At 50.6% G+C, this 22858-nt stretch overlaps 1 protein-coding gene across 3 annotated transcripts in view; it reads right to left on the bottom strand.

Moving 5' to 3' along the window:
• The window catches only part of LOC119957431 (actin filament-associated protein 1-like 2), a 78290-nt gene that overhangs the window by 16812 nt on the left and 38620 nt on the right, over window positions 1-22858 (bottom strand). For all 3 annotated transcript variants that reach the window (XM_038785497.1, XM_038785495.1, XM_038785496.1), the window contains exons 3-9: window positions 20841-20924; window positions 19181-19272; window positions 7648-7753; window positions 5150-5358; window positions 2943-3122; window positions 1994-2089; window positions 2-86 (exon numbers count right to left, since the gene is read on the bottom strand). In XM_038785497.1, coding sequence (XP_038641425.1) covers window positions 2-86; window positions 1994-2089; window positions 2943-3122; window positions 5150-5358; window positions 7648-7753; window positions 19181-19272; window positions 20841-20924 — 852 coding nt within the window. The remainder of the gene's footprint in view (window position 1; window positions 87-1993; window positions 2090-2942; window positions 3123-5149; window positions 5359-7647; window positions 7754-19180; window positions 19273-20840; window positions 20925-22858) is intronic.

Genomic DNA, 22858 nt, shown 5'->3' with positions numbered 1-22858 from the left:
CCTGTGTCCCGGGTGGCTGGGCTGTCGGCAACCATTTCGCCTGTGGATCTATCCGAGTCTGAGCTTCGAATACCCCTCAACATTGGCTACAAGAGAACACACGATACACAGACATCAGCAAAGCACTTTCGTTGCTTGACAGACCAGGAATATCTGAATATAATCAAGAGTCAAATTTTAAAGAAGGGAATTTAAATAAAGGGACAGAAAGAGATTGCAGGAGGGTGGCACAGTGGGTTAGCACTGCTGCCTCACGGCGCTGAGGACCTGGATTCGATCCCGGCTCTGGGTCACTGTCCGTGCGGAGTTTACACATTCTCCCCGTGTCTGCGTGGGTCTCACCCCCACAACCCTAAGGGTAGGTGGATTGGCCACGTTAAATTGCCCCTTAATTGGAAAACAAGAATTGGGGACTTTAAATTTATTAAAGAAAAGAAACTTGTTTCATTGTGATTGACTTCAGCCTGGGATGATATTGGACTCACATTTACAACAACCTCACAAGTTGTTCTTTATATTGGCATTATATCCATCTGACCCTTGCCCTTTGCCCCTCATTCCTTTGACCTCTACGTCATTGGTTAACCAGGATTCTCTTACCTTCCCTAGAATCGGTGGGATAGTAAGTTGCAATGAGAAATTAATAAACTTACAAATGGATATAGATAGGTTAGGCGAGTGGAGCAAAATGTGGAAGATGCAGCTTAACGCTGATAAGTGTTAGGTTGTCCATTTTGGTCGGAAAAGTGGAAAGGCAACTTATTGCCGAAATGGGGAGAGCCTTCAGAGTGTTTCGGTGCAGAAGGATCGGGGTGCCCTTGTGCATGAATCACAGAAAACTAGTAAGCAGTTGCAGCAGGAATTTTTTATTTTTTTAATACATTTTTAAAATAAATTTAGAGTACCCAATTATTTTTTCTAATTAAGGGGCAATTTATCGTGGCCAATCCACCTAATCTGCACATCTTTGGGTTGTGGGGGCGAAACCCACGCAGACACGGGGAGAATGTGCAAACTCCACACGGACAGTGACCCAGAGCCGGGATCGAACCTGGGACCTCAGCGCCGTGAGGCAGCTGTGCTAACCACTAGGCCACCGTGCTGCCCTAGTTGCAGCAGGAATTAATAATAATACTCTTTATTGCCACAAGTAGGCTTACGTTAACACGGCAATTAAGTTACTGTGAAAAGCCCCTCGTCGCTCAAGGACGACAAATGGAATTTTGCCATTTACAGCTAAAGAAATAGAGTATAAAAATCGGGGAGTGTCGCTGCAACTGTACAAGGCATTGGTGAGACCACACCTTGAGTATTGTGCACAGTTTTGGTCCCTTATTTGAGGAGGGATGAGGTTGTATTGGAGGCAGTTCAGAGGAGGGTCACTAGATTGATTCCGGGGATGAGGGCTTTGTTGGACGGAGAGAGACTGAGCAGTTTGGGCCTCTACTCTTGAGTTCAGAAGAATAAGAGAAGATCTAATTGAGGTATATAAGATGGTAAAAGGTACGGATGAAGACGTAGAGCGGATGCTTCCTCGGGTCTAGAACGAGAGGTCAAAGTTTAAGGATAAGAGGTCGCAGATTTAAAACGGAGTTGAGGAGAAATTACTTCTCTCAAAGGGTCGTGACTCTGTGGAATTCGCGACCCCGGAGTGCGCTGAATGCCGGGATATTGAGTAAATTTAAGGAGGAGATGGACAAATTTTTAATTAGTAAATGGGTTGAAGAGTTTTGGAGAACGGGCAGGACGGTGGAGTTAGCACTGCTGCCTCACAGGGATTCTATGATGTCAGCCATGAAGGTATTGAATGGCGGAGCAGGCTCGAGGGGCTGAATGGCTGACTCAAGCTCCTCGTTCTGACGTTCCCTTGCCAGCCCCGCCGCCGAATCTCCCTTCCGAGGCTGGCTAGTTGTTAACAGAGAATGTACAGTGCAGGGAAAGAGCATTCGGCCCAACTCTGGGAAAGCAGTGAGCGGCAGACTGTTAGACTCACCTTGCTCGAGGCGCATTTATTCTCGGCCCCTGGCATCTTTGGTGAGTTCCACGGTGAAGCACGGGGGCGCGTGTTGCTGCTGACCTCCTCAACAACCTAAACACAGTGCAGTCAAAGCAGGGAAGAGAGTAAAACCCCTGAAAAAGCCTCCCAAAGACAAGTCCCTTTGTCAACCAGGAAGTCACGACCCCCACCCAACCCCACCACCACCTCCATTCCGTCACCGGCTCCAGACTTCAACTCGTTTTTCCGACATTGGTAACTTTTTCACTATGTAAATTGTGAGTACCCAATTATTTATTTTCCAATTCGGGGGCAATTTAGCGCGGCCAATCCACCTACCCTGCACATCTTTGGGTTGTGGGGGCGAAACCCACGCAGGCACGGGGAGAATGTGCAAACTCCTCACGGTGACCCAGAGCCAGGATCGAACCTGGGACCTCGGCGCCGTGAGGCTGCAATGCTAACCCACCGTGCCGCCGTGCCGCCCTGATTAGAACATAGAACATAGAACAGTACAGCACAGACCAGGCCCTTCGGCCCTCGATGTTGTGCCGAGCCTTGTCCGAAGCCATTGGTAACTTTTAATTGACAATGACAAATACTTTCTCTTCCTGAGCCAAACAGGCTTCTGAATGAGTTACTGCATTCATTAGTTAGCCATAACCACTATTACAGTACCAGTTACTCCCTTGTCAAATGGATCACTGTGCTTAATTGTGCCCCGTAATGAGGGTAATTATTAATTAGTCACCCATAACAGAGCTTAATGTACTAGTTAGTGATTCATCATAATAAGGGGTACTGAGATAGTTAGTCACCCATAACCATGATTCCATACTGGTTAGTCACTCATAATGGAGGTTATAACTGTAGTTAGTGACTTATAAGGATTGTTACTGTACTGATTCGCCACGGAGTTGAATTTCTGGTGCTAACACCTCCAAACCTTCCGCCAGTCCTCCGTCTGCTCACGACTCTGCAGTCCGAGCACCACAGTCTCATTACTCGCTGTCGTAATCTTGAGCTCGTGCTGTATCTTCTTACTGCGTTTGAACTTGTATGCAACGCGGGACCCCAGTAGGCTGAGCTCCATCAGGGGGTACTGGTCCTTCAGACACTTGTAACACTGTGGGAGAGAGAAGTCTCAGTCTCAGAGCTTCAGTACCTCCGCCCTACACCCGACCTCAACAGGGTTTCCGTGCCAGCCTCTCGCACGGCATAGAATTTACAGTGCCATTCGGCCCATCGAGTCCACACCATCCCCTGAAAGAGTACCCTACCTCAGCCCACACCTCTATCCTACCCTCGTTACCCAGTAACCCCCACCTAACTTTGGGACACTACGGGGCAATTTAGCACGGCCAGTCCACCTAGCCTGCCCATCTTTGGATTGTGGGAGGAAGCCGGAGCACCCGGAGGAAACCCACGCACACACGGGGAGGACGTGCAGACTCCGCACAGACAGTGACCCAAGCCGGGAATCGAACCTGGGACCCTGGAGCTGTGAAGCGATTGTGCTATCCACAATGCTACCGTGCTGCCCAAGGCTACGATAGGAACGAGGGGCGATAAGGTGGCACCGTGCTTCGCACTGCTGCCTCACAGCGCCAGGGACCAGGGTTTGATTCCCGGCTTGGGTCACTGTCTGTGCGGAGTCTGCAAGTTCTCCCCGTTGTCTGCGTGGGTTTCCTCCGGGTGCTCCGGTTTCCTCCCACACGTCCAAAGATGTGTAGGTTAGGTGGATTGCCCGTGCCCCTCAGTGTCCAAAGGGGATAGGGCGGGGGGAGCGGATCTGGGTAGGGTTCTGTTTCGGAGTGGGCTGAATGGCCTCATTCTGCACTGAAGGGATTCTCTGATGGGTTTCTATGAGTGGCGTCTGCTTGTTTCCCCAAATCTCAGCTGCTCCTTTCTTTAGTGGAACGGGACACACTGCCCCCTCGAGCCCCCTGCGCCTTTCAGTAAGGTCATGGCTGGGGTGGCTCAACTCCACTTTACCACAGCGAGCAGCGAAATACCGAGATGTCTCTTTACTCAAATGGTGAAACGAGGAAAAGCGCTTGGACCTCACCACCAAGTGAAAGAGAGAGAGAGAGAAAGAGAGAATAAGTTATTCAGAATATCTGATCACGGGCTGGATTCTCCGATTCTCAGGCCACGTCCCGACGCCGGTGGGGGGAACGGTGGGTTTTACCACCCAAAATATGGCACAAAACGGCCACCGATCCTCCGTTTGGCTGGGGGCTAGCAGCCGATCAGCGAGGGGCACCCGGCTCTTGCTGCCGATACGGCCCGGAGAATTGGCGGGTCTGTGGCCGCGCATGCGCACCACGGCGACCTGCAGCGGCCGCACCGTGGGCGAGCGTAGGACCCCCGCCCACATTTCAGACCGGACACCGAGCTGAGTAATGATAAAGATCCAGGGAGTTAGCCCGGCCACACTGTGCCAACAGGCGCTCTGGAACACTCACTCCTAACAGGTTAGGTCTGAGCTGCTGCCCATTATTCAGGGTGGGTTCAACTCTCGTTGGGTTTCACCTCGCTGGTGCCCGCCTGGGTGAGTCTGTCTGTGTGCAGTGCAGAGAGAAAGGGTAGCACGGTAGCACTGTGGATAGCACAATCGCTTCACAGCTCCAGGGCCCCAGGTTCGATTCCGGCTTGGGTCACTGTCTGTGCGGAGTCTGCACATCCTCCCCGTGTGTGCGTGGGTTTCCTCCGGGGGCTCCGGTTTCCTCCCACAGTCCAAAGATGTGCAGGTTAGGTGGATTGGCCATGATCAATTGCCCCTTAGTGTCCAAAATTGCCCTTAGTGTTGGGTGGGGTTACTGGGTTATGGGGATAGGGTGGAGGTGTTGATATTGGGTAGGGTGCTCTTTCCAAGAGCCGGTGCAGACTCGATGGGCCGAATGGCCTCCTTCTGCCCTGTAAGTTCTATGATTCTATGAATTCTATGATTACGACAGAGGAGAAATGAGAAAGTTAAGGATGCAGCCAACACGAAACTTGTGAGTGTAAACGGAGACGAGGGGGAGACTCTTGTGGGGTGCCTGGGGCGGGCTAGAGTGCCCCATCGTGTTGGGGGTCCAAGAAAGGATGAATCGAATGAAGAAAAACGTAAGGACCATGTTTGAAAAGTTTGGGGGTGTCGCAACTTACCATCAGAACTTGGTCTCTGATGAGAAATAACTGCTTCGTCCATTGTCCCAACCATTTCTTCCTCCACAGAAAGCCACAGATTCGGGAATGGGGCAGTGGCTGCGTGGGAGAGTCTGTCGGCAGCCATCGCAGGGAGGCGGTACGGTTATTTCCAGACATATCCTCTTCTCCGTAAGATTCATAGTGACTGCTGTCTGAGTCCGCACAATCTGCAAACACATTCAGTTAACGGACGTTCAAATTCGGACACAGACCGACACACTTAATGGGGAATCCCTGGAAATACTGACACGCTTCCGGGAACCCCAGCAAATACTGAGACTCTCTGGGGACTCCCTGTCAAGCTTACACATTCCTGGGGACCCCCTGTAAATACTGACACACTCCCCGGGGACACCCTGTAAATACTGACACACTCCCGGGGACCCCCTGTAAATACTGACACACTCCCCAGGACACCCAGTAAATACTGACACACTCCCGGGGACCCCCTGTAAATACTGACACACTCCCCGGGACACCCAGTAAATACTGACACACTCCCTGGGGGCCCCCTGTAAATACTGACACACTCCCCGGGGACCCCCTGTAAATACTGACACACTCCCTGGGGGCCCCCTGTAAATACTGACACACTCCCGGGGACCCCCAGTAAATACTGACACACTCCCCAGGGACCCCCTGTAAATACTGACACACTCCCCGGGGACCCCCTGTAAATACTGACACACTCCCCGTGGGCCCCCTGTAAATACTGACACACTCCCGGGGACCCCCAGTAAATACTGACACACTCCCCGGGACCCCCTGTAAATACTGACACACTCCCCGGGGACCCCCTGTAAATACTGACACACTCCCTGTGGGCCCCCTGTAAATACTGACACACTCCCCGGGGACCCCCTGTAAATACTGACACACTCCCCGGGGACACCCTGTAAATACTGACACACTCCGCGGGGACCCCCTGTAAATACTGACACACTCCCCGGGGACCCCCTGTAAATACTGACACACTCCCCGGGGACACCCTGTAAATACTGACACACTCCCCGGGGACCCCCTGTAAATACTGACACACTCCCCGTGGGCCCCCTGTAAATACTGACACACTCCCCGGGACCCCCTGTAAATACTGACACACTCCCCGGGGACCCCCCTGTAAATACTGACACACTCCCGGGGATCCATTGTAAATACTGACACACTCCCCGGGGCCCCCCTGTAAATACTGACACACTCCCCGGGGACACCCTGTAAATACTGACACACTCCCCGGGGACACCCTGTAAATACTGACACACTCCCCGGGGACACCCTGTAAATACTGACACACTCCCCGGGGACACCCTGTAAATACTGACACACTCCCCGGGGATCCCCTGTAAATACTGACACACTCCCCGGGGACACCCTGTAAATACTGACACACTCCCTGGGTACCCCCTGTAAATACTGACACACTCCCCGGGGACACCCTGTAAATACTGACACACTCCCCGGGGATCCCCTGTAAATACTGACACACTCCCCGGGGACACCCTGTAAATACTGACACACTCCCCGGGGACACCCTGTAAATACTGACACACTCACCGGGGACACCCTGTAGATACTGACACACTCCCGGGGATCCACTGTAAATACTGACTCATTCCCGTGGAACCCCTGTAAATACTGACACACTCCCCGGGGACCCCCTGTAAGTTCTGACACACTACCCCCGGGGACCCCCTGTAAATACTGACACACTCCCGGGGACACCCTGTAAATACTGACACACTCCCGGGGACCCCCTGTTAATACTGACACACTCCCGGGGATCCACTGTAAATACTGACACACTCCCGTGGGACCCCCTGTAAATGCTGACACATTCCCTGGGGACCCCCTGTAAATACTGACACACTCCCCGGGACCCCCTGTAAATACTGACACACTCCCGGGGACCCCCTGTAAATACTGACACACTCCCCGGGGACCCCCTGTAAATACTGACACACTCCCCGGGACCCCCTGTAAATACTGACATGCTCCCCGGGACCCCCTGTAAATACTGACATGCTCCCCGGGACCCCCTGTAAATACTGACATGCTCCCCGGGACCCCCTGTATATACTGACACACTCCCGGGGACCCCCTGTAAATACTGACACACTCCCCGGGGACCCCCTGTAAATACTGACACACTCCCGGGGACCCCCTGTTAATACTGACACACTCCCGGGGATCCACTGTAAATACTGACACACTCCCGTGGGACCCCCTGTAAATGCTGACACATTCCCTGGGGACCCCCTGTAAATACTGACATGCTCCCCGGGACCCCCTGTATATACTAACACAGTCATAGGGATCCCCTCTCAGTACTTACATGCACCTGGGGACCCCCTCTATACCCAGCTTTTCTGGGACATTTTGACCGTTAGCCCTGGATCACCGAGCTGACCCGCGACCATATCTCAGGACACGGGGACGATCAGTTTCCACATACCCACCTGCAGAACACTGGGCCAGGGGGCTGAGGGGCTCTGCTTCCTCATAGGAGTCATCAGGGTGAACCTCCTTTGGTTGGTGAGGAGTGGGAGAAGAGAGAGTTCGTGCCTGTGGGGACGAAAAGGTCGAGTTAGAGGAGTAGCATCGATCCGTGGGAGAGATACGGATTTGGGTTTATTGTTACATGTCCTTAGATACAGTGAAATGTATTGATCGGCATACAGTCCAGGCAAATCGTTCCATACATGAGAAAACACAGACACAGACATCAGGTGAAGCATTATGTTTCTACTCTTAGTACCATGTTATATTACCATTCGTGGTAACATGTTGTGTTCTTTGTCCTTTCTTCCAGAATGACCCAATATGTTGTTGACAAAGAATCCACCAATCAAAAGATTGAAACAAAACTAATTTATTATCGCACTATTAATTAAATGAAGTTTGCACACTACTGAGCTACAGATAATAATTAAAGTAATATTGAATCTGTTTTACAGTACTGAATAATCTAAGTAGTCACGAACTACACCATGATCTAACCTCGTGTTAACTCAATCAACCCTAATCTTCTTCTTATACTGTCACCATGCTTTCCCCTTGAGCTACTCTTCTTAGCTTCTCCCAGCATTCCCCAAGAAGCTGCCTTAAAGACAGAGAAGTAGTAACGCCCTCTAGTGTTTGCTTTACACTAGCACACTGGGCTAAATCGCTGGCTTTTAAAGCAGGCCAGCAGCACGGTTCAATTCCCATACAAGCCTTCCCAAACAGGCGCCGGAATGTGGCAACTAGGGGCTTTACACAGTAACTTCATTTGAAGCCTACTTGTGACAATAAGCGATTTTCATTTCATTTTTAATTTCAGGCGCAATTATTAACCCTTCACTAACCTGACTGTATACATATCATTACACCTAGGTACAATGAAAAGTATTGCCATGTGAGAGTACCTTTAAGGGTGTTTATCAAATAGCTGTCGCGGATGTACCTTTAAGAAATGGGTGTTTATCAAATAGCTGCAGTGATGTCAGAGTGTGGGTGGAGCTGGGCTCTCTGCTTTCACTTTAGTTTTTGAGCAGGCAGCTACAGTGTGTTTTTGGTTTTGTTTTCAGATTTGGATAGTTGCAGGCAAAGCAAGCAGCTGTATAATGATCTCTCTCTACAAGCTACGGACTGTCATCAGCTCATTTGAGGATTTCAAAGTAATACCGGTTTCTGTAGAGAATTTAAACCTGCTGTCTTTCTGTGAAAAGGGTATTTTGGTCTTCTGGATGTTGTTAGGAAAGTTATGAAGGGTTACTTAGAGAATATTGTATCTGTGAGGATTATTGGTGTTGATCGTTGTTAAGAGGTTTACGGTGGGTTTATAAAATGTTAACTGGATTCATAAATAAACAATGTTTTGTTTTAAAAGTACTGTAGATCTCTGTTGCATCACACCTGTAGCGTAGGCCCGGGTGCTCCCCATAACCACAATCTATTCAAAGCCGTGGGTCACGTGAACTCAGTGATACACTTTGGATTTTTCTAAACCCATAACAGTATTGTTCTGCATACAGTCCACACATGATAAAGCATCGGACATTCGATAGATACACAATGTAGATACAGAGACACAGACATCGGGTGAAGCACACAGGAGTGTAGTGCTACTTGACAGAGAAGATGTGTGGAGAGATCAGTCAGTCCATAAGAGGGTCATTCAGGAGTCTGGCAACAGCGGGTAAGAAGCTGTTTTTGAACCTGTTAGTGCGTGTTCTCAGAGTACTCTCGGAGCTAAGCTCAGTGGACTCAGACAGCATTCACTGGGGTAAGGTTTGCAGTATGGGTCCCCACTCTCTGAGGTTCCAGGGCACCGGCCATTTAAACTCTAGGCCTCTGCCAACGATGTCAGTGCTGGAAAGGGTTTGCTGCCTCTCAGCCGTCCAGCAACCTTGCGCCGCCAACAGACGTTCCTCATGGGGCGTGGCGCAGAGCACTCTGAGGATGAAAACATTCACCCTCCAGCCGCTCAAGCTGTGTGCCAGGCAGCCCCGGACTGCTCCCAGTCCCAGATCGCTGGCATTGCCCACGGCCCGGCCGTTCCAACCTCACTTAAACACTCCGCTTCCCTTATCGTCACGATCTGCCCCAGCCCCAAATCAACCACATTGAGGAATGCTGTTGAGTGGCTCTCTCATCCCACGTTCCTGTGTGATTAGCTATTGCCGGTACTAAAGGGCCTTCAGTACTTCCTCTGTTTCCGTGGGTGTTCCGAGGCTTGTGAAGATTTGTCCAGACATTAATTATTTCCTGCCACTGATGGTATCAGGACAGTACCATGGGGTGAGCTGGAGAATGAGCCCTTGCCTGTAAACAGGACATTTTCTTTCTCTCCTGAGAGGCCCCAATCCTTTTCAAGATTAAATTTGTCGAAATCCAGAAGAGCACAGAGAAGAGCCTATGCCCTGGCGCCACGCGTGGGAATGGTGGCGTTTTGCTACCGATAGACTAGTGCCCGTCAAACGGGCACCGACCCTCCGTCTGGTGGGGGCTAGCCCCCAGCTCTAGCTGCGGAAATGACGGAGAATTAGCGGGTCCGTGCAACATGGCGCCGGCCGCGCGCCCCCACCAAAGCCCCCCCCCCACTGTTCACAGATCGGCTCCCCCCACCACGACTGTGGCGGCGCTGGACGTAGTCCGCAGCCACCACGCCGAGTTCCCGAAAATAAATAGGACACGCGACCAACACCGTCGGGAACTCGACCCATCGGGGGGGCGAAGCATCAGGCATCGCAAAAGCGCGCCGCCACCAATTCCGGCGCCAACATGGATTCTCTGGCTGATCGGCAAACCCGATTTCAGCGTCAGAGACCGGAGAATCACGGCCAATGACTTTTCGGTGGATTAATCCAGCAGCGTTGGTCCATTGAGGTAACAGGTCCCGTGCCTGTAGACCTGACCGGTCAGGAGATTCGTGGGACAACCATGCTCGCCCCTGACTCCAGACGTTGCAGGCAATATCCAAAGCCCTTGCAGGTGATCCAGATCCTCCTGGGGCACCTGTCCGAATGATGTTGGCACGGCGGCGCAGTGGTTGGCACTGCTGTCTCACGGTGCCGAGGACCCAGGTTCGATCCCGGCCCCGGGTCACTGTCCGTGTGGAGTTTGCGCATTCTCCCCGTGTTTTTGTGGGTCTCGCCCCCACAACCCAAAGATGTAGCAGGGTAGGTGGATTGGCCGCGCTAAACTGCCCCTTAATTTGGAGAATACAAGAGAATGCTGACGCGTGAGAGCAGCGCGTGACGCCAATTCGCCGGTCAACGTGGTATTGTAACCCTATCCACATACACGGCAATCGAATGTGACAGGCAGACTGCACCATTACAGGTTGATGGTTAGGAGACACAAAGTCCTTGCGCTTATTTTCGGGGAACTTCTGTACTGGGAGACTCAAGATTTCAGAGGCAGTGCCCTGGGTCAGCCAGTACTGTACACCAGAGGTGGTCAGGCCCAGTCCGACGCTAAGCAATACTTGTGATTCTCTCTGATATCATATTGACCCACGAGGGAAGGTTGATCAGGTTGCACTGTACCCAATGGAGTTCAGAAGATTTTGAGAAGGCCTTATCGGAACATAGAAGATCCTGAGGGGGTTGACAGGATTCCCTCTCTCAGAGTCTGCGGAACTCTTTCCTCCAGCGAACGGTGGAGGGCTGGCTCATTGAAGACGGAGTTTGATGGATTTTCGGTTAACGGAGGTGGCGGGGGGGGGGGGGGGGTCAAAGAACAGTACGGTGGTTAGCACTGCTGCCTCATGGGCGCTGAGGACCCGGGTTAGATCCTGGCCCTAGGTCACTGTCCATGTGGAGTTTGCACATTCTCCCCGTGACTGTGTGGGGTATGTGCACGGTATGTGCAGAATTGGCCACGCTAAATTGTCCCTTAATTGGAAAAAAAACATGGGGGTCAGGCAGGAACGTGGAATTGACGTCACATCAGATCGGCCATGACCTTATCAAAGGGTCAAAAGTCCGACTCATGATCCTATTGCTTATGTTCTTCCGTCACTTTCCACACACGTTAGTCCCTTGAAGTCGAGACCAGCACATTCAACAGTCTTTTGTCATCATTCTTCCCTTTCTACCCTGAAACTGGCCACTCGCACTGGGCTACCAGCTATTATTACTGCGTAAACTAATAGCCAGTGCTGCCACGTGAGTAGGGAGCATCTTCAAGCTGCTGAAGTACTTGCCCAGGAGAAGCAGGGCAAGGAGCAGGAGCTGGGTGGAACAGGGAAAACTGCAGGGAGTCTCATCCTATCAGACATCCCAAGGGATTCCTTGGTCGATGGCTCTTTGGTGTGTCATACAACTCGGCAGGTGGTGGTGTGCCGATGTCTCTGCTGCCCCTGTCCCTCCAGGTGGTTGAGGTCTCAGGTTTGGAAGCGGCTGCCGAAGGAGCCTTGGTGAGTTGCAGCAACACCTCTCATAGGTACAGATGCTGCCAGTGTGCACCAGTGGTGGAGGGAGTGAATGTTTGTGGTTGGGGTGCCGATCAAGCGGGGCTGCTTTGTCCTGGATGGTGTGGAGCTTCTTGAGTGTTGTTGGGAGCTGCACTCATCCAGGCAAGTGGAGAGTATTCCCTCACACTCCTGACTTGTGCCTTGTAGATGGTGGACAGACTTTGGGGGGGGTCAGGAGGTGAGTTATTCTCCGCAGGATTCCCAGCCTCTGACCTGCTCTGGTAGCCACAGTATTTATATGGCTGGGTCCAGTTCAGCTTCTGGTCAATGGTGAGCGGGGAATGTTGATGGTGGGGGATTCCATGATGGTAATGCTGTTGAATGTCAAGGGGAGTTGATTTGCTACTAAATTATAGACCCTGTATTGCATGAGCACACAGCCACATTCGAGAACATAACAGTGAGCTGGGGAGTGGGTGAAAGTGGAACTGTAATGGCTGGTGCCAGCTAATTGGGCCGATGTGGCCCTAATCTTCAGAGGCTTTTTTCTGATGTGGTCTCATTAGTGCCTCTCATTAGAGTAACCGTGGGAGTGCGGATGGTCACGGACTCCATTCTGGAAGCCGTCCAGTCCACAGCAGCTGCCTGCTATCAGCTCAGACCTCAAAAGAATCGGAACTCTGCCATGAGTAAGCGCTCCTCACACAGTTTGGGGGAGGAACGCAGGGGGGGAGGGGGAGGGAAGCGCCAGGGAATGGAAGAGGGGAGAAGAGGGAGGGGGATAAAGATTGATTGAGGAAAAAGAGGATGGGGATAAAGAGAGGAGGAGGCGAGGGAGAAGGTAATGAGGGGAAGAGGGAAAGGGAGTAGGGGAAAGAGGGGAAGAGAGACGAGGAAGGGAGGAAAGAGGGAGGCCAACTTTTGCTATCTCACAAGGGTCTGGCGTTAGAGTGAACGTGGGTTTGGCCACAGGAGTTAAGGCTGCTTTTTCTTCATTTTAACATTGTGCGGGGGACTGGAACGGCTCTGATTGTTGCTCTCACCCTGACAGCATATTTCTTTTTGTGGTTGCGAAGTTGTTCAAATTTGTAACAAAATAAACAGGGTGATTTTTAGCAGAGAGAGTCACAGCCTTTGAAACATTTTTTTTCCCCGAAAAGTGAAACAGCTGCAAACAAACCATTCGGATTCATTTTAACAGGATTTCTCCCCCCCCCCCCCCCCCCCCCCCCCCCCCCCCCCCGCCCCCAACCCTGTTCATTTTGGCTGATTTTTACCCTTCCGGGGTGGCTCTGTCTGGGGGGGAATGCCACCGGGGTGCTGCCTCAGTTATAAAAAGGGGGTCGTCATAGCTACTCAAGGCGTCCGCCAGTTTACCGATCTATCGAGGTGCTTCCTCGATATCTGCGTAACTGTGTCCCTCTCCCCACAGGAATTGTGTGCGTGCAAATCCCACTCCTGACAGTGTCTGGGAGAAATGATCCTGACCACCAAAGTGCACGGGAAAATCTTTCAAGCAGGGTGGCGCAGTGGTTAGCACTGCTGCCCCACGGCGCCAAGGACCTGGGTTCGATCCTGGCTCTGGGTCACTGTCCGTGTACAGTTTACACATTGATTGATTTGATTTGATTTATTGTCACATGTACCGAAGTACAAGAAAAGTATTTTTCTGCGGCCGAGGGAACGTACACAGTACGTACATAGTAGACAAAAGAATAATCGACAGAGAACATTGACAAATGGTACATCGACAAACAGTGATTGGTTCCAGTGTGGAACAATGGGCCAAACAAAGCAAATACGTGAGCAAGAGCAGCATAGGGCGTCGTGAATAGTGTTCTTACAGGGAACAGATCAGTCCGAGGGGGAGTCGTTGAGGAGTCTGGTAGCTGTAGGGAAGAAGCTGTTCCTATGTCTGGATGTGCAGGTCTTCAGACTTCTGTACCTTCTGCCTGATGGAAGGGTCTGGAAGAAGGCAAAGCCTGGGTGGGAGGGGTCTCTGATAATGCTGTCTGCCTTCCTGAGGCAGCGGGAGATGTGGACAGAATCAATGTGGGGGTTACCAGCTTGTGTGATGCATTGGGCTGAGTTCACCACACTCTGTAGTTTCTTGCGATCTTGGGCCGAGCAGTTGCCATACCCAAGCTGTGATGCAGCCGGATAGGATGCTCTCTATGGCACATCTGTAGAAGTTTGTGAGAGTCGATGCAGACATGCCAAATTTCTTTTAGCTTCCGTAGGAAGTGGGGACTTTGTTGGGCTTTCTTAACGTGAGCGGACCAGGTCAGGCTGTTGGTGATGGTGACCCCCAGGAACTTAAAGTTATTCTCCCCGTGTTTGCGTGGGTGTCACCCCCACAACCCAAAGATGTGCAGGGTAGGTGGATTGGCCAGGCTAAATCGCCCCTTAATTGGAAAAAGTGAATTGGATACTCTAAATTTATTTTTAAAAAGGAAAATCGTCCAATATTAATGTCATTGGCGTTCTGATGAATGGTCACAGACTTGAAACATGCTGCGGGATTCTCCGTTGGCGGGAGCTCCGCTTCGCCGGCATTGCACCCACGCCCACAGCATTCCTGATAGCGCAGCGGGAGAATCCCACTGCCGGCTGTAGCCTGCCACGCCGGAAAACGAGCCGGACGTGACGGAGAATCCCGCGCGTTATCTCGTCTGTCTCTCTGCTCAGGAGCTGAGAATTGACTGCATTTACTCCCCCCCCCCCCCCCCCCCCCCCCCCCCCAACCACGACCTGCTGACCACCGCCATATTCCCTCGTCTGCACATAGTCATGGACTTGCTTTCCCAGATCGATATGCCTCAACAACCTTGGGTCTCACAGCCGCTGAGGGCTCTCCCAGCTTGGGCTGAGGTGCCATCTCCGGCCGGGTTGGTTAAACCTTGTCAGATCTCCTTGTGCATTTATCCAGCTCCTCCTTAAATGCATCGATTCTACTCACCTCAACTACTGGCCACATTCTCAAACTAACGTCACCATGCCTTCATTACCGCTAGCCTCGTCCATTCCGACACACCGTCCTTCCACCTACTGTCCGCCTTCACCGGCCAAACCTCTGTATCCTAACTTTCCTGTTAACCCAGCACCCCCCTGTGCTCGCTCCCCCACACTGGCTCCTGATCAAGTAAGGCCTCAATTTTAAAATTCTCATCCTGGTTTTCCCAAATCCCGACCTCCGGGATCTCTGCAAATCCCCAATTCCCGCCTCGATTCTGATTGCTCTTGCGCTGCCGGCCATGGCTTCAACAATCTGGATCCTGAGCTACGAAATTCCCTCCCTAAACCCCTTTGGCCTCTTTCCTCTCTCTCCTCCCTTTCCGTCGATCCCGAAAGCCTATCTGTCTGACCAAGCTGGTCACCTGTCTTAATATCTTCTTACGTGGCCCAGTGACACATTTTGTTTGTTAATCACTACTGCGAAACACATTGGGAACATTTTTCAATGTTAAAGGTGTAATGATATGTACACAGACAGGTTAGTGAAGGGTTAATAATTACATCTCTGTGTAAATCAAACACGAGAGGGCATTACTACTTCTCTGTATTTAAGTCAGGCTCTCAGGGAATTCTGGGAATAGCATGAGGAGAAGCATGCTGAAAGCACTAGAAGAAGCTTAGAGGAGATAGAGAGAGCACGAGGTTAGATCATAGTGTAGTTAGTGACTAGATACAATATTGAGTTCTGTAAGACAGATTCAATATCAATTAATTATTATCTGTAGCTCAGTAGAGTGTTCGAACTTCATTTAATTAGTAGTGTAATAATAAATTAGTTTTGTTTCAATCTTTTCATTGGTATATTCTTTGTCAACACTACATCGTGTCATTCTGGAAGAAAGGACAAAGAATACAACATATTACCAATCATGGTAATATGACAAAAGGTGCTCCATAAGTTCAACTCATTGCAATCGTAGTAAAGAGGTTTTTCCAGAATTCCCTATTGAATTTATTCATGACTACGTTTTCCTGGCCCCGAGCTTTGGACTGCCCACAGGTGGAGATGTCTTCTCCATATTTGCCTGATCAAACCCTTTCATCATTTTCAAGACAAGTCACCTCTCAGTCTCCTCTGAACGATTACAAAGTGTACCAACCTGCCCAGTCAATCTGTCCTGGTCCACCCACGTTGACGCTACCACCAAGAAAGCACAACTATACTTCCTAAGGAAACGATGGAAATTCGGCATGTCCACATTAAACCTTCCCAACATTTACAGATGCACCATAGAAAGCATCCTATTGGGCTGCATCACAGCCTGGTATGGCAACTGCTCGATCCAGGAACGCAAGGAACTTCAGAGAGTCGTGAATACCGCCCAGTCCATCACACGAACCTGTCTCCCATCCATTGACTCCATCTACACCTCCCGCTGCCTGGGGGAAGCGGGCAGCATAATCAAAGACCCCTCCCACCCGCCTTACTCACTCTTCTAACTTCTTCCATCGGGCAGGAGATACAGAAGTCTGAGAACACGCACGAACAGATTCAAAAACAGCTTCTTCCCCGCTGTCACCAGACTCCTAAATGACCCTCTTATTGACTGACCTCATTAACACTACACCCTGTCTGCTTCATCCGATGCCAATGCTTGTGTAGTTACATTGTATACCTTGTGTTGCCCTATTATGTATTTTCTTTTATTCCCTTTTCTTCCCATGTACTGAATGATCTGTTGAGCTGCTTGCAGAAATATACTTTTCACTGTACCTCGGTGCACGTGACAATAAACAAATCCAATCCAATCCAATCTTGCCACCTCTTGGTTAGTGGCGCTTTCTTGTGAAACTATTTAATACACTTCCTTGCTGTTGAGGGTGTCCAGCGAAGGTCCCCCAGGCTAATTCCCGGATGGCAGGACTGGCATGTGGAGAAAGACTGGATCGACTGGGCTGATACTCACTGGAAGTCAGAAGAATGAGAGGGGATCTCACAGAAGCATATAAAACCCTGATGGGACTGGACAGGCTGGGATGCGGGAAGAATATTCCCGATGTTGGGGACGTCCAGAACTAGGGGTCACAGCCTAAGAATAAGGGGTCAACCATTCAGGACTGAGATGAGGGGGCTGATTTAGCACAGGGCTAAATCGCTGGCTTTGAAAGCAGACCAAGGCAGGCCAGCAGCACGGTTCAATTCCCGTACCAGCCTCCCCGAACAGGCGCCGGAATGTGGCGACTAGGGGCTTTACACAGTAACTTCATTTGAAGCCTACTTGTGACAATAAGCATTTTTCATTTTTTCAGGAGGAAGAACTTCTTCTCTCAGAGAGTCGTGAACTTGTGGTATTCTCTGCCATGGAAAGCCGTTGGGGCCGGTTCGTTGGATATATTCAAGAGGGAGCTGGACGTGGCCCTTGCGGCTAAAGGGATCAAGGGGTATGGAGAGAAAGCAGGAATGGGATACTGAATTTGCACAATCAGCCTTGATTATATTGAATGGTAGTACAGGCTCACAGGGCCGAATGGCCTATTCCTGTACCTATTTTCTATGTTTCTCCAGGGCTTCTATAGCTTTCTTGTAATTTGGAAAGTTTGGAGGCTGGAAGGAGCTTCTTGCCGCCACAGGTGATGGAGTGCTCGACACTGAAACATCTCTCAGCGCAGTGTGCGGTCAGGGACTGCACAAGCCACACTGACACTCTCTGACCTGTTAGATGCCGGATGCTCAGACTGGCTTTGAGGGTTAGCAACAGGATGGGCCTCACGCGAATGTGGGCTGGAACAAGCTTGGGCGCGTCAATTAGTTCTTTCAAAAGTTGGCCGTTTGTGACATGCTCCCTAGAACGATGCAAAGAAACATGAAGAACAAAGTGTTGGGATCGCATGCATCGCAGTCACAATGCTGGGTAGACAGCAGAACCACCTCCTCACTCTGCCTCCCAGTCGAAAGAGACTTTCTCCCCAATTCCCGTCAGAAGATATTCTTTAGGTTATAAATTTCACTCTCCAACTTGCAGACTATCTCTGAAGTGTGCGTACAATAAGCCCTTTCAGACCTGTGCAACGTGATTCGGTTAACAAAGAACAATACAGCACAGGAATAGGCCCTCCAAGCCTGCGCTGATCACGTGTCCTATCTAGACCAACCGCCTGTATCCTTCTACACCCCGTCTGTTCATGTGCCTATCCAAATAAGTCTGAAAGGTCGCTAACGTATCTGCCTCAACCACCTCACTTGGCAGCGCATTCCAGGCCACCACCACCCTCTGTGTAAAAAGCATCCCCCGCACATCTCCACTGAACCTACCCCCCCCCTCACCTTGAACTTTGCCCCCTTGTAATTGTCATTTCCACCCTGGGAAAAAGCCTCCAGCTGTTCACTCTAAGTACTATGTACTATCAGAGACTATTTCCTCGGGTGGATGTAGCTGTTACAAGGGGGCATAACTATAAGGTTCAGGGTGGGAGATATCGGAGGGATGTCCGAGGTAGGTTCTTTACTCAGAGAGTGGTTAGGGTGTGGAATGGACTGACTGCTGTGATAGTGGAGTCGGACACTTTAGGAACTTTCAAGCAGTTATTGGATAGGCACATGGAGCACACCAGAATGACAGGGAACTTAATTTTGGTTCCAGACAAGGCTCGGCACAACATCGAGGGCCGAAGGGCCTGTTCTGTTCTGTTCTGTTCTATGTTCTATATACACTCCTCATAACTTCTATCAGGTCGCCCCTCAGCCTCCATCTCTCTAGGGAGAACAATCCCAGTTTATTCAATCTCTCCTCATAGCTAATACCCTCCATACCAGGCAGCATCCTGGTAAACCTTTTCTGTACTCTCTCCAAAGCCTCCACGTCCTTCTGGTAGTGTGGTGACCAGAATTGGACACGGTATTCCAAATGTGGCCTAACCAACGTTCTATGTAACGGTAAAATAAGTTTTGAGCTTTTATACTCGATACCCGCTGCCTTTTAAGGATTTGTGGACCTGTATGCCCGGATCTCTCTGTGTCTCTATGCTCCTGATGGTTCTGCCATTTATTTTATAGCTCCCACCTGAATTGGATCTCCCAAAATGCATCACCTCGCATTTGTCCGGATTAAACTGCATCAAATAAATGCCGCCCTTACCACTTGCACTTGAAAATCATCTGATAGTGGGGGACAGGGTGAAATCTCTTCCGCGTCTTCAATGATCTCCAGGACGTTCCGCCACTCATTTGCTGTTGGGGAAACGGTAGAATTACTTTTTCAGAGTTGGATGAGTTAGGAAGATTCACATGGTCTTCACCGATGTACTGACAATGCAATCCGACCAGGCGCTAATCGCTCCAGCTCAGCAATGTTGGGAATGTCGCAGCGCCGATCTCGCTGCGGATACGTGGCGTTGATGTTGAAGGCGACTGAATGGGTCAAAGGACCCGAGCGGCTGTCTTGCCCACTCCTGCTCCCAGAGGGCCAGCTATACTTGCGTATTTCTGCCCCCACCTTCCAACAAACGACTCCCCAAGCAAAACCAGCATCTCTGTGGGCCCTTCTGCAACTCAAGGCAAACAACGAAGTGAAAGCGACAACCGGTACACACACAGCAAGATCCCACAGCAGGCGATGTGATCGTGACCAGTTCACCTGCTTTTAGGTGCTGATGGGTAAGGTACACTGGAGATAGCTCCCAAGCTCTTATTCAATGTGGCCTCAACTGGGACCTTGGATTCATGTTGCATTACATTCACCCCCCACCATCTGGCCTAGGCTTGTGAAATCCTACCAACTATCCTGGCTTGAGACAATTCACACCTCTTTAACCTGGGGTTACCCCACTCTCTGGATCTGTAAAGACTTAATTACCTGCAAATGCTCGCATTCAAAGCATCGTCTTGCATCTTTGACTTTGTCTATATATATATTTCTTCATTCACCTGAGGAAGGAGCAGTGCTCTGAAAGCTAGTGATTCCAAATAAACTCTGTTGGACTTTAACCTGGTGTTGTAAGACTTCTTACTGTGCTCACCCCAGTCCAACGCCGACATCTCCACATCAAAGTGGCACCATGGGCTCTTCTAATAATAGTAATAATCATTAACACTGCAATGAAGTTACTGTGAAAAGCCCTGAGTCGCCACACTCCGGCGCCTGCTTGGGGACACCGAGGGAGAATTCAGAAATGAAATGAAAATGAAAATCGCTTATTGTCACGAGTAGACTTAAATGAAGTTACTGTGAAGAGCCCCTAGTCGCCACATTCCGGCGCCTGTTCGGGGAGGTTGTTACGGGAATCGAACCGTGCTGCTGGCCTGCTTGGTCTGCTTTCAAAGCCAGCGATTTAGCCCAGTGTGCCTTTCGGGACTTGTGGGAGGAAACCGGAGCACCCGGAGGAAACCCACGCAGACACGGGGAGAACGTGCAGACTCTGCACCGACAGTGACCCAAGCCGGAAATCGAACGCGGGACCCTGGCGCTGTGAGGCAACAGTGCTAACCACTGTGCTACATCCACCTCAGATGGCAGACAGGGCCTCGATCCGATGTCTCAACTGAAAGACAGCGCCTCTGACAGTTCAGCACTCCCTCCGCGGTGTCCGTGAATGCCACGTCCCAGGAGACGGACTTGAACCCACCACCTCCCGTCTCAAGAGGCAAGAGTGCTACCCGCTAAGGCATAGGTGACACAAAGATACTGGATACTGCTTGATCAGTCCTGATGCCCCCTCCTGGCTTTCAACAGGTTAGTCTTGCTGACACTCTGCCAGGCGGCCATGAGAAAATCTGTAATGAAAAGGAATCCCACCTACCATTCGCGGCAATCTCCATCTCCGAGCGATTCTCTGTCAGGGTAACACAACTCATGAACATGTAATCTGCATCCTCGGCCGGCACTGAAGCACAGGGAGAATCTCATTAAACAGCTGCAATCATTGCTTTGCTCCACACACAAACATTTGTTTTGAAAGCTTTCCCCTTCAAAGCTCCCGCTTTTTCCCCAGTTGGGGAATGATGAAGGGAGAATGCCAAAGAAGCTCGGTGGGGCCAAGGTAAAATCCTGTTACCGCCCCTTTCTCTCTCTCTCCCATCAGCATTGTGTCACCTTTCTCCACAGAGACATGGTGGGATCATAGAATCACCATTCGGCCCATCAGGTCTGCACCGACCCTCTGAAAGGGCACCCGACCTAGGCCCAAATCCCCAACCTATCCATGCAACCCAATAACTCCATCTCACCTTTTGGACACTAAAATGCAATTGATCATGGCCAATTCATCTAACCTGCACATCTTTGGACACTAAAATGCAATTGATCATGGCCAATTCATCTAACCTGCACATCTTTGGACACTAAAATGCAATTGATCATGACCAATTCTTCTAACCTGTACATCTTTGGACACTAAAATGCAATTGATCATGGCCAATTCACCTAACATGCACATCTTTGGACACTAAGATGTAATTGATCATGGCCAATTCACCTAACATGCACATCTTTGGACACTAAGATGCAATTGATCATGGCCAATTCATCTAACCTGTACATCTTTGGACACTAAAATGCAATTGATCATGGCCAATCCACCCAACCGGCACATCTTTGGACATTAAGATGCAATTGATCATGGCCAATCCACCCAACCTGCACATCTTTGGACATTAAGATGCAATTGATCATGGCCAATTCACCTAACATGCATGTCTTTGAACACTAAGATGCAATTGATCATGGCCAATCCACCCAACCTGCACGTCTTTGGACACTAAGATGCAATTCATCATGGCCAATCCACCTAACCTGCGCATCTTTGAGCACCAAGGGCAATTTAGCACGGCCAATCCACCTAATCTACACATCTCTGGACTGTGGGAGGAAACCCACGCAGACACTGGTAGAATGTGCAAACTCCACACAGACAGTGACCCGAGGCCAAAATCAAACCCAGGTCCCTGGCGCTGTGAGGCAGCAGTGCTAGCCATTATTTGAAAGTGTTTGCTTTTGCTCATTGAAGGGGGAAGGAAATTTTGAGTTCCATAAAAATCTGTTTTAAGTGAAAGCTTGTTTTCAGCTTCGAACAGGGTCAGAATGGGACATGGGCGGGCAGCACAGTGGCACAGTGGTTAGCATTGCTGCCTACGGCGCTGAGGACCTGGGTTCGAATCCCGGCCCTGGGTCACTGTCTGTGTGGAATTTACACATTCTCCCCGTGTTTGCGTGGGTTTCGCCCCCACAACCCAAAGACGTGCAGGGTAGGTGGATTGGCCACTCTAAATTGCCCGTGTATTGGAAAAAATAATTGGGTACTCTAAATTTAAAAAAAAAGAAAAAAAGAATGGGACATTTGCCAGGTGAGAGGTGGTTATTCTGATAAGCAGGAGCTGTTCTCCCCAGAGGATAAATAAGAAGGAATTCATCTGTGCGCTTGGAAGGCAGCTTAGAGTCTGGAGTCCCTGGAAGCCTATCATCTCCACCCTTCAAAGAGAGGGAGGAGAAAAAAACACAAAGACTTTGGTTTGCATTCTCCACAGCCCTGCACCAAAATCGCGTTTGGCGCAGGGACGGAGAATCCAATTTCACGCCGAAATCAGGCCCGGCTCCGATTCTCCGGGACCCGAGAATCGGCGTGTTCGCGGAGTACTCCGCGCGGCTGGGGGGGCCATTGCCAGAGGCCCTCCCAGCAATCCTCGGCCCCCGGCCAGCCGAGTTCCCGACGGCGTGGAACTAACCTGCTATTGCCGGTTGGGATGCTCACACGGCAGCTGTGGACCCAGTCCACGGCTGCCCTGGTTGGGGTCGGGCAGATCGGAGGCCTGGGAGAGGGGG

This window comes from Scyliorhinus canicula, chromosome 26, assembly GCF_902713615.1.
Source record: "Scyliorhinus canicula chromosome 26, sScyCan1.1, whole genome shotgun sequence".
Classification (NCBI taxonomy): domain Eukaryota; kingdom Metazoa; phylum Chordata; class Chondrichthyes; order Carcharhiniformes; family Scyliorhinidae; genus Scyliorhinus; species Scyliorhinus canicula.
The sequence above is the reverse complement of the archived record's forward strand: the minus strand, read 5'-3'. Positions and strand labels throughout refer to the sequence as shown.